Here is a 16355-nt window from a genome sequence, read left to right on the forward strand (position 1 = left end):
GCCAGATATGACTGACTTGACCTGAACCCAGATAGATATATATTACTCCAAATGTTCCAGTGTGATAATGATTTCATGAAACTTTGATAGTAACAGAACAAAAAAAACATAAATCAAGGTACTTGTTACATACATTGGTGCAAATATCAGGTAGGTGGGTTAAAGCTAACTGAAGAAGTCTCTGGAAATCTTAGATACTACCTGATGACATTTTTAGTCTTTGAATTGGTAGAAACTGGAGTCTGTATATTCCAGAAGGATTTTAACTAAGCCTCAGGGATTTTAGGCCATACATAGTAGTTAATAACAGGCTATTAAAGGTACTAAAGATTGCTTAACTTGGCTCCCAACTCACCGCCATCATTGAAATCTTAATCAGTCTCATAGACTGTTTAATATAGATGTGGGTTCCACCCTCCATCCTCCCCGGAATTTACATTCAGAAATATGAATTTTTTTAATCCATTTTGAGAATCTGGTGCAATTAACACTAACGTAAGACTAAAATCCTTCTCAATATTTCAGTAAGAAGTGGGCTAATTTTCTACTGACCCCAGTTATAAAGCTGGATCTTTTAAGTAGATCTTTCTGGTTTCTACAGAGTGGTCCCCCAAAGTTTCCCTCCTTAAAATTTCCGTTGGTAATTCTAGCTTTGCCTCCTATAATCACAGAGGGTGTTCTTCATCCCTTTAATTCAGCCTTTCTTAGGGTCTGTAACAAGCACCCCCATGTACAGTAGCCCTAACATCTTTAAGTTTTGTACTGAGTAGTAACCCTGTTTCTACTTGCTTGTTTACCGAGTTTGTGTGAGTATGTGCAGGAGGGTACGTGCATAACTCTATCTCCAAAGAATACGCTTCTGGTGTCATGCCATCCAGAAATTTGGTGGCCATGGCCTAGTTATACATTATCTTACATTAATTTTTTTTTAAATTACACCAAAACTTCCAAAATTTATATACTTCTGTAGAAATAATGTAGCATGCTAAGCTAAAAAGAATATATATTGACTCTTAAAGGAAAATTCCATTCCCTTTGTTTAAAGTAATCCTGTTTGGTTTTTATGTAAGCTGCACTATGAGTGCTTTGTGTGGTTCTTTGTAGAAAGAGGAAATTTCATTGTGGCAGGCAGACAAGCTTGTTGGTTTGTTTGCTTATTTTGAACTCAAGGAAGTCCTGTCCGTCTGCCCCTCCCCCTCCTTCTCTCTTGCTTTCTCTCCTGTTTCTCTCCTCTTTTCTTTCATAGCTTAGTAACCAAAACTCAACCTCAGGCCTGCCTTTGCATTGTCTCCAACTACCTTCTGAGTGTTATTCTCTCTGTCCCCCTTCCAGGGCCTCTTAAGATGAAGTGAGAGGGATGAAGCCATTGTATTGCAGAACCCACGGCTGAGACACTGCTCCTGACTAACCCCAAACACTAGTTTGATCAGGAAAAGACTTCCTGAAGTCCAGAAATCCTGTTCTCAGCAGACATCAGTCCTACCGTGACCATATCTAATGGAAGCTGTGTATAGGCTGCATGAAAATCTGGTTGCTGTTTCAAAACTTAACTATTATACACAACCAAAGCAAACTGTTTAAGCCTGAGACATTAGGCCTGATGTGTTTTAATTGATTGGACCAAATACACATAGTGTTGAATAATTACAAAGCTTTAACTATGTAAACCATTAATTCAGTCATTAAAATCCCTCGTGGTACCAGGGAGACGGTACCACCTGTCATAAAGTAGATAGCCTAGATGTCTGTGCTCTCTCTCATTGCAGTGCATTTTAGAAGTAGGAGTCACTGACAGGATGGAAAGGAAGGATCACCCTTCTCTTTCCCAGCCTCCCTTTGCCCTTTCCTGGATGGCAGTGAGTTGGAGCAACCTACTGGGGAACGAAAGAGCAAGGCAATGTCACACATGGGCAGGACCATTGTCACAGCAAAGAGTCGGCCATAGTTCCTCCACTGAGAAGCATTTGGGTACCAGAGCTACATTTTAAAAAATCCTACATGTATATGTGATTTTCTTTTATCTTTCAGCACCAAGCTCCAGTTTCTATGTGTAAATGCCCTGAAAACCCTGGTATTTTATTATTTTAATTTTTTTCCTAGTTGGATATAAAACCTTTCCCTTTAATAATGGCTTCAAGGGGAAAGTGAAAGTTGTATTTGACCATAACATTGTCTTTTACTGCCAAACTCTAAAAGAAGTTAAATGATGCTTAGCATAGAAGATGCAAATCCCATCATTGGGCGTCAGTTAGTAAACATTAACTGGGAGTGTTGATCAGCCTACTGCAATGGAATAGAGGAAAGCATTCTATGGGAACTCCTTCCATGAATGGAACAGAAAATAGCAGGTTGATTTTACAGGTAGTGAGGAGCAGTGGTTAGGAACATTACTTGCCTCCCTTTGTTTCTTGGAAAGGAAAAAAAAATCCTTTAAACTATTGAAATAGTAGTTACAGAACAGCTCTTTCTCACCTCCATGTTGATGGACCCAGAGTATGTTATCATCTTTGTGGTGGTATCAGAGTATGAGGTCAGCTTTGTGGTAGGGTCTGTAAAGTAAATAGCAATAAAAGCTTATGTATACATTGGTTAGTTTTCTTATTGCTGAGATAAAATACCAAACAAAAGTAACTTAAGGGAGTTTATTTGGGCTCAGAGCATCAAGATATAGTTCATCGTGATGGGAGTGGAGTCATGGAGCTGCTTCTACACAATGGTGGAAAACACAGAGAAAGGAAGGAGCAAGAGATAAGAATCCACTAATGACCTGCCCCAGTGACCTACTTCCTCCAGCCAGCCTCCCAAAATGGGAGGTGAGCTTCAAAACATGATCCTATGGGGGATATTTCAAATTTATGCTATTTTATTCACACTCCTGGTTAATTTAAACCTGCATGATTTTGCATATTAAGCAATAGATACTTGTTCTTAGGAATCAGTTTCTATAGCATCAGCTGAGCTCCAGACAGGTTCGCACGCTGCGTCCTTGTTTAAGCACCCGGTCATAGTTCTGAAGCTGGTGGCCTGGCCCTGAGTGTTGAGCACTGCTCTCATTGTAGCTGTTTTTCTAGGTTTGCTCTGGAACTTGTCCTCTAGTGACAAACTCAAGCACCTCATGATAACAGAAGCCTTGCTCACCCTGACAGAGAGTGTCATCATCCCCTTCTCAGGGTGGCCTGAAGGAGACTACCCCAAAGCAAATGGCTTGCTGGATTTTGATATATTCTACAATGTCACTGGATGCCTAAGGTAATGCCACCTTGTGTCCCCACCCACCCCTTTAGGTAGAAGATATAATCAATTAGGCACCCAAAGAGAAGTCAAAATGTATTCTATTTTGGATCCTTTTCCTAATTATGCAGTTTAGTTTTGACAGACTCTGCTTGGGTGGTAACTGAGGAAATTTATTATAGAAAGATGTTTCTGTCTAGTTAGTCGCACTGATACATACCTGTCTTAGTAAGGGTTACCACTGCTGTGATGAAACATGACTGAAAGCAAGTTGGGAGGAAAGGGTTTATTTGGCTTACACTTTCACATCACTGTTCATCATTGAAGGAAGTCAAGACAGGAACTCAAGCAGGTCAGGATCCTGGAGGCAGCAGCTGATGCAGAGGCCATGGAGGGTGCTGCTTACTGGCTTGCTCAACCTGCTTTCTTATAGAACCCAGGACGACCAGCCCAGGGATGGCACCACCCACAATGCACTGGGGCCTCCCTGCATAAATCACTAGTTAGGAAAATGCCCTACAGGCTTGCCTACAGCCTTCTCAGTTGAGGCTCCCTCCTTTCCAGTGACTCTAGCTTGTTAGTTAAGTAGACATAAAACCAGCCAATATGATATCAAATATCACTTTTATTTAAAGCAATGTGTTCGCTACTGGGGATTATACAAAGAATACATAAGTAAATAATAAACTTACTTAATCTTGGTTTAATAAAATAGTAAAATAAACCACAGTGACAAAATAACGAGTAGCCATAAAGTATTTGGATAGCATGAATGCACAAATGAAGTACGTGGAAAACTGGGGACCCATCAGTTATGACTAGAACAAAGGGCTGAGGCTCAGGATGGAGTCTTGCTTAGCATGCACAGTCCCTTAGGTTGAAGGAACCCTCAGCCTATGAAGCTTGAAATAGTAGAAAGTCACCAAACAGAAGCTGGAAACATTGTCTAAGGACAGGTTGCAGAGTCACTGGGAGTGATAGGAAGGAGTTAATTTTTCTTTTTTCTGTCAGCAAAATTAGCTGGTGTCCCATGTTAAACCCACTGAGTCAGAATAGATTAGAGAAGAAAAATATAGTAGTGACAGGAAAGTTACTATGACACTAGACTAGCAGTGGGTGGTAAAATCCAAGTCAGTGAAGGGTGACAAGTGTGAGTGCTGAGCTAGCACGTAATTGTTGACATTTCATTGCGACTGAAGGACTTTCTGTTGTAGCTACAAACCAGCCATTATGAGAGTGTCTCCATGAGGAAAGTGAAGCTGCTATACCCTGTACCCATGTCCTGTAGCTGCCACAGATGATTACTACCATACTTGGTTTGCAGAAGTTGATTATTTTAACATCAAAAAATAAGTAGGTAGTATAGCCATATTTCTCCATAAGCATCCTTTTCAAAGAAGAAACAGATAAAGATATTATGAAAACTCAGTGGTCCTATCCCCACCTATTTAAAGGATAAACCCTTTCAAAGCCATGTCCGCCTTTTAAACCTTTTTAAAAATTTTTGAGATTATAATTACGTTTCTACCTTCCCTTTCCTCCAAACCCTCCCATATACTCCTCCTTGTCCTCTTTCAAATTAATGACCTCCTTTTTATTACTTGTTTTGCATATGTAGATGCATGTTTCTAACAACCTGCTCTGTCTGTATAATATTACTTGTAAGTATGTTTTCAGAACTGACTGTTTGGTATTGGGTTGTCAGTTGGGTGTGCTCTTCCCTGGAAGACCATTTTTCCTGCTCCCAACATTTCTTAGTTGCTTGTAGTTCTTTCTGTAGGGTTAAAGCCTTATGGGCTTCCCCCTCCTTGTTGGCATGTCTATTATTTTGTCCTTGTTCATCTCTTGTTTGGGCAGTCATAAGGTGAGAATTTATGGGTGTAGCTTCTGTTACAACTAGAGACACAATCTCATAGCACACTTCCTGATCCTCTGGCTCTTACAGTCTTTCCTCACCCCATTCAGATCCTCTGGAGCTGGGATTACAGACATTTGTGAGGACCCAACATGGTGACCGGAAACTGAATACAGGTCCTCTGCAAGAGTCAGACATTCACTTAACCACTGAGCTATTTCTTCAGTCCCTTGTTACCTTTTGAAGAGCCAATTCTTCATTTTTCTATCACTTTTAAGTACAGTAATATTAAAAATATTAATTAGTCCCAAGAACTGAGGAGACTAAGACAGGAGAATCTTGAGTTCCAGAATAGCCTAAGCCACACTTTGGTTTTCATCTCAAAAAACAAATAATAATATTTACTATTATTAACATTATTATTGATAAAGATCAAAAAATATTTTCCTGAATTACAACTATTGTTAATATTAAGCTTAAGAGAAGGTTGTATAAAATTGCTGCCCTAAACTCATCAAAACAATCTGGTTCTGCACTAGCCAAAGCCACTCCAGCATCTGTCATTTGTTTATGTGCCAGTTATAGAGCAAACACAGTCCAGGCTGGTGATGGACCTCTGGTGTCAGCATTCAGGAGACTGAGGTAGGAAGATTTTAAGTTCAAGATTAGTCTGGAGCAGGTAGTGGTTAGACTCTGTCTCAAAACACAGTGTGGGAGATACAGTTTTGTGGTAGAATGTTTACCCTTCATGAGTTCAGTCCTCAGAACTTGCAATAAAACAATTATTTTATTTTGAAAGAGGAAAAGCAGGGCTCAAGAGATGGCTCAGAGGTTAAGAGCACTGGCTGCTCTTCCAGAGGTTATGAGTTCAATTCCCAGCAACCACATGGTGGCTCACAACCATCTGTAATGAGATCTGGTGCCCTCTTCTGGCCTGCAGGCATACATGCAAGCAGAACATTGTATACATAATAAATAAATAAGGAAAAACAGTTGCTCCTACAATGATTTAAACTTCACTTTTTCTCATTTGTCATATTGTAGTAAATTTGTCTCAATAAATGTATAATAAGCTTTATTAGTATAACATTCTTTTATAAATTTTATAGCAAAATTTGTAACTTAAAAGAAACACCCACTTCCATTTTTCACTATAAATCTAGTTGTATAAAAGGAAACAACTACTTTTTGAAACAAAGCTGTATCAGTCTTATTCTCAATCAGGTATGAGTATTTTTTTCGACGAGATTTCACTGTACCACCAAGCTGGCCTTGAATTATTTCTGTAGTTGAAGTTGAGCTTCCTCCTACATACAGATGTGCGTTCCCTTGCCTGGATTTGTGCAGTGCTGAAGATTAAATCAACGTGTACATTACCTTTAACAGAAATACACATGTACATATCAGGGCTTCCATCCTGAGCTACATCCCCAACTCTAGAAACAGTTTCATTTAGAATATTGATGCTAGAAACTCTGTGAAAAAGAATGTCTCCATTTAATTTTTTTAATTATTATGTCTGTATGTGGGTATGTTCTCATGGAAGCAGGTGCCCAGAGAGTCCGGAAGTGGACATTGTGTCTCTTGGAGTTGTGCTTAAAGAACTGCACTCTAGTCCTCTGCAAGGACAAACTGCTGAGCCATCTCACCAGCCACAGGAAAAGAATTTTTACTTATATAGTGAGAACTTGTTTTCACTGATCTTTCTTCACTGATTAGTTTACAAGTTGAATCTTGGAAAGAAAAATAATTCCCAAGAATGTCATTGTCAAATATTTTTAAAAGCATCCTAAGAGTTAAGGAAGATGGCTGTGTATATATAACTTAAATTATAGGTAGTATCCTGTGAACTGTGTTTTATAACAGCAAATATGTTTTTATAAAAAATGTGAGGCTGATCATAATCAGAACATTTTCAATTTCATTATTATTTTTGAATTAGTAGGTTTGGCTGATGACATCACTCAGTGGGTAAAAGAGCTGCCAAGGCTGACAACCTGAGTTATATTTCCAGAATGCAGACTCCTGCAAGTCGTCCTCTGGCCCCATATGCACTGTGTGGCACAAGGGCACCCACACACATATGAAAAATAAATAGATTTAAAACAGGAGGTTGCCTGGAAACACCCTCCCCCAATCCTTAAGATTCTTTTTTCTTTTGTTGAAAATAGATTTTTTTATACAGTATATTTTTATTATAGTTTCTTCTTCCTCTGCTCCTGCCACTTCCTTCCCACTTCCCCTCCATTTGGAGCTACACCCTTTCTGTCTTAGGCATTTAAGGAACAATAATAAAATAAGATAAAACAAACAGCCAAAGAAAAAGCACAAGAAACACAGACACAGAGACATACATGCTCTCATACACAGAAATCCCATAAAAACACAAAACTGGAAGCCATGATGTATACACAAAGGACCTGTAGGATTCCCTGACTCAGTGTTATGAGACAAAGAACCTCCAAAAATGCATGAAGCCTTTCTCTTTGAAAGCAACAAATTGAGTAGATTTATATAAAACAACTGGAAACTTTTTCAGTGGGTGTAGAGGTAGAAAATACCTGCATATTATGACTCTCTAACTCTTAGATAAATCCTTTGAACATCCACTGGCAATCCAAACATCTCTTTTAGGTGTTAAAAATGTTTATACAAGTATATATTGTTTAAGTTACAGTTTACTATTTATAATCAATTTTAAATGGAACTTGGTGTTCTACCCCAAACAATGTATTCCATGCTTGCTGATTGAATTGAATATTCAGATGATTTTTGAAAAACAAAAAATACAGGAAAAGCTGAGCTAAAGGATCTCCCTGTCCCTCCCTCGGTCTTCCTCCCTCCTCATACTCCCTCCTCATACTGCATACAAGACACCTGTGAGAGCTTACCAGAGCATTACTAGAGACATCCATCCATGGAAGGACCAGAGGAAATATCATTGGAAGCAGTTAATTCTGATTTTAAATGCTGTTATCATCATTCTAAGTGAAATTCTAGGGTATCATCACTTCAGAAAATTTATGAAAATTACAGATGAATTGTCCACCATTGTGTTTAGCATGCACACTAAATTATAGCTGTTCCTATCAGTTTAATGCAAACTACTCTTTTATTTTTATATTTTAATTAGCTTATAAAGTAGGTTTCCATATGGAGTCTTCATAAATATATTTCATTTTGGTTGATTCCCACTCCCTCTTTATCTCCTTGCCTCTCCATGGTTGTTGTGCTCTTCTGTCCAGTATTCTCCACTTCTTTGCTCTATTGTCTTCCCTCAGCTCACCCCACTGACCTGGACCAGCAGGTCATGAGGGGGAAGTGCCAGAGGATGAGAAGGATAGAAGACAGACAATGGAGAAGACAAAAGCTGAGGTCAGGAGGTTTTGCACAAGCACTGACTTATGTCCAGCATGTTTCTACTTTTAAACAGGAACCATGTTCCCTCTCTATATACATCAGGCTTCAGGAAAAGCCTTGGATCAGTCCAGCCCTCGACAATTCCTCTTTGTTTTTTAAAGGCAGATGCATTTACTCATGTCTGAATGTCCAAGAGAATCCTATGTCCCCTAAACCAATAAATGCCTTCTAGTATCACCAAAAGGATCATCAACATAAGTATTCTAATCATAATACTGAATGAAGGTTGAAGGATATAAATGGTTAAATCCCCATAACTGTCCTACAAATCTTTGGTCAGTTTAGAGGGGGACTCTACACAATTATAGAACAATTGATACAGGTAATTTTGAAATGCCTACCACTTTTTGGTATAGAGGGACTCCCAATATATATGGAGGGTTAACACTAACAGTGAGTCCAAACAAAAGAATGTCTGTGTGACAGTTGTTTATCTTTTCCATCTGTCCCTTAGTCAACCACATTGTCCATGGCTGTGGCTGTGCCAATGGGGGGATTTTAGGAAGCTGTCTTCATCCAGAGCAAGAGGGCATGTCTTAGGGTTTTATTGCTGTGAATAGACACTGTGATCACTGCGATTCTTATAAAGGAAAACATTTAATTGGGGCTGGCTTACAGTTCAGAGGTTTATAGTCCATTGTTGTTATGGTGGGAAACAGGACAGTGTGCAAGCAGACATGGTGCTAGAGAGGTAGTTGAGAGTTCTACATCCAAATCCAAACGCAACAGGAAGAAAGAATGCCACTAGGCCTGGTTTGAGCTTCTCAGACCTCAAACCCTACTCCCAGTGACACAGCTGTTCCAACGGGGCCATACATCCTAATCCTTTCAAATAATGCTACTCTTTGTAGGTCTATGGGGCCCATTTTCCTTCAAAATACCACAGGACAAGTCAAACAGCACATCATTCAGAGGCACAGAGTTTTTTAGGACCCTGGAACATGCCACCCAAAAGGAATTCCATTTTGAAATCGGAATGCTGGATTGTCATTACCTATTGAAAAATGTCTATCCAGTGGGGTAACCTGTGAAAAACTCAAGTGAATGAACTGATAATGTTTGAAAAACTGTAATCCCACCCCTCTCAGACTCCTGAGCCATAAGTCTTATGGGTCATTCAGATGAGAGGGACACATTTATGTAGACCCATCAAAGACAAATAGGAATAGTGGATGATATCTCAGTATAGTTAAAGTAGTATAGGTAACACATGAGAAATTACAGAAGATCAGTTATACCAATCTGATATTTACAACTCTGATATAATATTTTAATAGCTATATTTTTAAATAAACATTGGTTTGGCATACATTTTAACCAGATTTTTGTAATTGCTTATCTTAGACCCTACAAACTTTATATCATGTATATTATCTTTGATCTTCTATGAACCTCAAATAAGTTGTCCAGACCTTTATAACTTACAGGAGGCCTTGAATTTTCATTCTGTAAACATATAACCATCTCAGTTTTATATTTAAACCTTTATTTATTAAAGTATTTTATAGTTGGGGCTGGTGATATGGCTCAGTGGTTAAGAGCACTGACTGTTCTTCCAGAGGACCTAGGTTCAGTTCCCAGCAACCACATGGCAGCTCACAATTGTCTGTAACTCCAGTCCTAGGGTACTAAAACACCAATGTACACAAAATAAATAAGTTATTTTAAAAAATATTTTATAGTTTATAGCATTTTTATTATTTAATACCATAAGATAATATAATCATATAGATCCAGCTCTCCCATTTTTCTTCTGAAATAAAAATTTGGCTGGATGGCCTGTTTGGGGCAATTATCTCTTTAGTCATGAAGACCCAGTAGAGCCTACCTTAACAGTTTTTTTAAATTTTTTTTTAAATTTATTTTACATACCAGCCAGAGTTTCCCCTCCCTCCCCTCCCACCTCCTTTCTACACCCGCTCCCATGCACTCCTCAGAAAGGAGCAGGCCTCCCATGGGAATCAACAAAGCATGGCTTATCAAGTTGAGGCAGAATGAAGCTTCTACCCTCTGCATCAAGGATGGGCGAGGCATCCCACCCTAGGGAATAGGTTCCAAAGAGCTCGTGCACCAGGGACAGATCCTGGGCGCACTGCTAGGGGCCCAACAAACAGACCAAGCTACACAACTGTCACCCACATGCAGGGGTCCTACTTCAGTCCCACGCAGGTTCCCCAACTGTTAGTCTAGAGTCTGTGAGCTCCCTCGTGAGCTCAGGTCATCTGTTTCTGTGGGTTTCCCCTTCATGATCTTGATTCCCCTTGCTTATATAATCCCTCCTCCTTCTCTTCAACTGGACTCCCAGAGTTTAGTCCACTGCTTGGCTGTGGATCTCTGCATCTGCTTCCACCAGTTGCTGGATGACAGTTCTATGACATTAGGGTAGTCACCAATCTTAGCAGTTCTTTAATGACAGCAACTGTAATTATCTTTTGATTTTTTTTTTTTTTTTTTTTTTCCCGAGACAGGGTTTCTCTGTGTAGCTTTGGAGCCTGTCCTGGAACTCGCTTTGGAGACCAGGCTGGCCTCGAACTCACAGAGATCCATCTGGCTCTGCCTCCCGAGTGCTGGGATTAAAGGCGTGTGCCACCACCGCCCGGCTGATTTTTTTAAAGAATGTTATTTATTATTATTGATTAAGTTTATTCATTTATTTTACATCTTGGCTGAAGTTTCCTTCCCTCCTCTCCTTTCATCCTCTCCCTACTCCCTTCCCCCGCAATCTACTCCTCCTCTGTTTCTGTTCTAAAAGGGGCAGGCTTCCCATGGGTGTCAACAAAGCATGGCATATCATTGAGGTAGGGCTAAGCTCCTCTTCTTGTATTAAGGCTGGGCAAAACAACCCAGTATGAGGAATAGGTTCCTGGAAGCCAGCCAAATTGTTAGGGACAGGCCCTGCTCCCACCACTGGATTCCCACAAATAGATCAAGCTACAAAATTGTCACACATATGTACAGGGCCTAGGTAGGTCCCATTAAGGCTCCCTAGCTGTTGGTCCAAAGTCCGTGAGCTCCTATGAGCCCAAGTTAGTTGTTTATGTGGGTTCCTTTGTGATGATCTTGACCCCACCCCTGACTCATATAATCCTTCCTACCTTTCTTCTACAGGATCTTGGCTATAGATCTCTGCATTTGTTTCTATCAGTTACTAGATGAAGGCTTTCTTATGACAATTGGGGTAGTTATCAATCTGATTACAGAAGATGGCCAATTCAGGCTATATATCCACTATTGCTAGGAGTCTTAGCTGGGATCATCTTTGTAGATTCATGAGAGTTTCCCTTGCACCAGATTTCTACCTGACCCCCAAAATGCACTCCCCCATCAAGACATCTCTTTCATTGCTCTTCTCCTATACCCACCCCCTTCCACGCCAATTCCTTATGTTCCCATCCCCGCCAGTCCCTAGTCTACCCAGATCTATTCTATTTTCCCTTCCCAAGGAAATCCATGCATCCCTTTGCTGTAAGCTGTAGGAAAATGTAATGAAATTCAGCTACTATCACAAAAGCTACTACTTGAAAAAGTCAAGGACTTCTCCAAAGGTCAAGCCAGGACTTAAGAAGTCTTGGTGATATTTTAACTTTTGTATGTATATTAGCTGGTTCCTACAATGATTTTCTTGTAATGCTATGTGTGCTTCCTAAAGCTCCTAACAGTGTATTTATCTAAAATACCTATCAAGCATCCAAGGCCAAACAAAACACCTGTCTCCTAGGTTAGGCGGATAGCTTTATTTCTTGTGCAGTTTAGGGTGAGACCCTCCTTTCTTATTCAACCTTACTAATAGACCCCTAACTTCTTACCTAACCACTTCTAGGAATGTAGATTGAGCACATAAATTCTCTTCTTGACTAACTGATCATTAGTACTCATTTGGGTTGTAAAAGAAAGGTCACTGCCTAAGGAAAAGTCTTTATGACCTGTAAGAATTCAAGCCTGGTGACCTTACTCTGCCAGAGGATCGCTATAGCTTGGGTTTATAACTGTACACCTCAGAGACTTGAGAGCATTTAGAGGTATAAGGAGACAAAGAGGAAGAAAGGAGTGGAGAAGTTGAGGATGGAGAACTGAGAGAATAAGAAGACTAACAGGAGGAGAGTGGAAAAAAGAATGGAAGAACTAGATGGGTAAGAACTGGAGAGAAATGAACTAGATGGGGAAGAATTAGATTGAAGAGCTAGAAGAGAGTACTAGGGGACGAGATGGAAGATGAGGAAGAACCAGATGGGGAAGAATGAGATGGCTAAGAACACGATGAGAAGTACCTAAATGAGGCAGAATTAAGATGAGAGAATTAAGATAGAACTTAGCGAGAACAGCAGATAAATGTACAGAGAAATCAGATAAGAAAGGAGCTAGGCATAAGAGCAGAATAGAAGCTTGTCGAAAGAGAACTGACTCAGAATAATAAAGTATATAGACTAAAGAGATTCGTGTACATGGATTCATTTTCTATCTTCAAAGATTAAATTAGCGGCTGGTTGTAGATTCTTCCTGGACCTTGGGAGGGGACCATTGAGGGGCTGGACTTCAATAGTCTCCATTATCCCTTTTTGGGCCCTCCTTGTTGCCTAGCCTCTCTGAGACTGTAAATTGTAGCATGGTTATCCTTTACAACTTATGAGTGAGTACATACCATGTTTGTCTTTCTGGGTCTGGGTTACCTCACTCAGAATGATATTTTTCTAGTTCCATCCATTTGCCTTCAAATTTCCTGAAGTCATTGTTCTTAACAACTGAGTAGTACTCCATTGTATAAATGTACCACATTTTCTTTATCTATTCTTCAGTTGAGGAGCATCTAGGTTGTTTCCAGGTTCTGGCTATTACAAATAACACTTCTGTGAACATAGTTGAACAAGTGTCCTTGTAGTATGATTGAGCATCCTTTGGGTATATGCCCAAGAGTGATATAGCTGGGTCTTGAGGTAAATTGAGTCCCAATTTTCTGAAAAACTTCTGTATTGATTTTCAAAGTGGCTGTATAAGTTTGCACTCCCACCAGCAGTGGTGGAGTGTTCCCCTTTCTCCACACCCTCTCTAGTATAAGCTGTCATTAGTGTTTTCAATCATAGACATTCCGGTATAATTGTAGACTGGTATAAGATGGAATCAAATCTCGGGGTCCTTTTGCATTTCCCTGATGGCTAAGGATATTGAACATTTCTTTAAGTGTTTCTCCACCATTTGAGATTCTTCTGTTCAGAATTCTCTGTTTAGATCTATACCCCATTTTTTAATTAGATTATTTGGGTTTTTGATGCCTAGTTTCTTGAATTTTTTATATATTTTGGAGATCAGTTTTCTGTCAGAAATGAGATTGGCGAAGATCTTTTCCCATTCTGTGGGCTGCCATTTTGTCTTATTGACTGTGTCCTTTGCCTTAGAGAAGCTTTTCATTTTCATGAGGTCCCATTTATTAATTGTTGATCTCAGTGTCTGTGCTACTAGTGTTCTATTCAGATAGTTGTCTCCTGTGCCAATGCGTTCAGGGCTCTTTCCCACTTTCTCTTGTGTCAGGTTCAGTGTATCTGGATTTATGTTAAGGTCTTTGATCCACTTGGAGTTGATTTTATGCAGGGTGATAGATATGGATCTATTTGTATTCTTCTACATGTTGACATCCAGTTATGCCAGCACCATTTGTTGAAGATGATTTCTTTTTTCCATTGTATTTCCATTTTGGTTTCTTTGTCAAAAAACAGGTGTCCATAGGTGTGTGGATTTACTTTTGGGTCTTCAGTTTGATTCCATTGGTTCATTTGTCTGTTTTTATGCCAATACCATGATGTTTGTATTACTATAGCTGTGTAGTAGAGTTGGAGATCAGGGATGGTGATACCTCCAGAAGTTCCTTTATTATACAGGATTGTTTTAGCTATCCTGGGATTTTTGTTTTTCCTTATGAAGTTCAGTATTGTTCTTTCAAGGTCTGGAAAGAATTGTGTTGGAATTTTGATAGGGATTGCATTGAACCTGTAGATTGCTTTTGCTAAGACTGCCATTTTTACTATGTTAATCCTACCTATTTAAGAGCATGGGAAATTTTTCCATCTTCTGCTACCTTCTCCAGTTTCTTTCTTCAAAGACTTGAAGTTCTTGTCATACAGGTTTTTCACTTTCTTGATTAGAGTTACCCCAAGATATTTTATGTTATTTGTGACTACTGTAATGGGTGTTGTTTCTCTGATTTCTTTCTCAGCCCATTTGTCATTTGTATAAAGGAGGGCTACTGATTTTTGTGAGTTAATCTTGTATCCAGCCACTTCACTGAAGGTGTTTATCAGCTGTAGGAGTTCCCTGGTAGAATTTTGGGGATTACTTATGTATACTATCATATTATCTGCAAATAGTATAAGTTTGACTTCTTCCTTCCTAATTTGTATCCGCTTGATCTCCTTTTGTTGTCTTATTGTTCTGGCTAGAACTTTGAGTACTATATTGAATAGATATGGAGAGAATGTAGAGCCTTATCTTTTTTCTGATATTGAAATTGTTGGAATCGCTTTTGCTGTGGGATGTTCTGTATGGCAAATGTGTTGCTGATTTGTCAATAAATAAAACACTGATTGGCCATTGGCTAGGCAGGAAGTATAGGCGGGACAAGGAGGAGAATAAAGCTGGGAAGTGGAAGGCTGAGTCAGAGAGACACTGCCAGCCGCCACGATGAGAAACAGCATGTGAAGATGCCGGTAAGCCACGAGCCATGTGGCAAGGTATAGATTTATAGAAATGGATTAATTTAAGCTGTAAGAACAGTTAGCAAGAAGCCTGCCACGGCCATACAGTTTGTAACCAATATAAGTCTCTGTGTTTACTTGGTCGGGTCTGAGCAGCTGTGGGACTGGCAGGTGAGAGAGATTTGCCCTGACTGTGGGCCAAGCAGGAAAACTCAAGCTACACGCTTTCAGTTTCTTTCCTTTTAATTTGCTGTTGGCTGTTGGCTTGCTGTGTTGCTTTTATTATGTTTAGGTATGTTCCTTGTATCCCTGATCTCTCCAAGACTTTTATCATAAAGGGGTGATGAATTTTCCCAAAGGCTTTTTCAGTATCTAATGAGATGATCTTGTGGTTTTCTTATCTCAGTTTGTTTATATGGTGGATTGCATTGATAGATTTTCGTTTGTTGAACCATTCCTGCATCTCTGGAATGAAGCCTACTTGATCATGGTGGGTATTCTTTTTTATGTGCTCTTGGATTGGGTTTGCAAGTATTTTATTGAGTATTTTTGCATCAATGTTCATAAAGGAAATTGGTCTGTAATTTTTTCATTGTTGAGTCTTTTTGTGGTTTGGGTATCAGGGTGATAGGCCTCATAAAAGGAACGTGGCAACATTCTGTCTGTCTCTATTGTGTGGGATAATTTGAGGAGTATTGATATTAGCTCTCCTTTGAAAGTCTGGTAGAATTCTGTGCTGAAACCATCTGGCTTTTTTTTTTTTTTTTTTTTTGAGACTTTTAATGTCTGCTTCTATTTTCTTAGGGGTTATAGGTCTATTTAAATTGTTTATCGGATCTTGTTTTAATTTTGGTATGTGGTACCTATCAAGAAATCTGTCCATTTCCTTTGGATTTTCCACTATGTGGTGTACAGTTTTTTGAAGTATGACTTAATGATTCTCTGTATTTCCTCAGTGTCTGTTGTTATATCCTCCTTTTCGTTTCTGATTTTGTTAATTTGGATATTCTCTCTGCCTTTTAGTTACTTTGGATGAGGATTTGTCTATCTTGTAGATTTTCTCAAACAGCCATCTTTGTTTCATTGACTCTTTGTATTGTTCTCTTTGTTTCTATTTTATAGATTTCAGCCCTCGGTTTGATTATTTCCTCCCTTCTACTCCTCTT

General features: G+C 39.3%; 1 protein-coding gene across 1 annotated transcript in view; it reads left to right on the top strand.

Moving 5' to 3' along the window:
* Positions 1 to 16355, top strand: part of Pkp2 (plakophilin 2) — a 67616-nt gene that overhangs the window by 27006 nt on the left and 24255 nt on the right. Inside the window, 1 exon segment of the mRNA XM_059277532.1 lies at positions 3072 to 3249. Within this exon segment, the coding sequence (XP_059133515.1) occupies positions 3072 to 3249 (178 nt within the window).

This window comes from Peromyscus eremicus, chromosome 12 (genome assembly GCF_949786415.1).
Source record: "Peromyscus eremicus chromosome 12, PerEre_H2_v1, whole genome shotgun sequence".
Taxonomy (NCBI): domain Eukaryota; kingdom Metazoa; phylum Chordata; class Mammalia; order Rodentia; family Cricetidae; genus Peromyscus; species Peromyscus eremicus.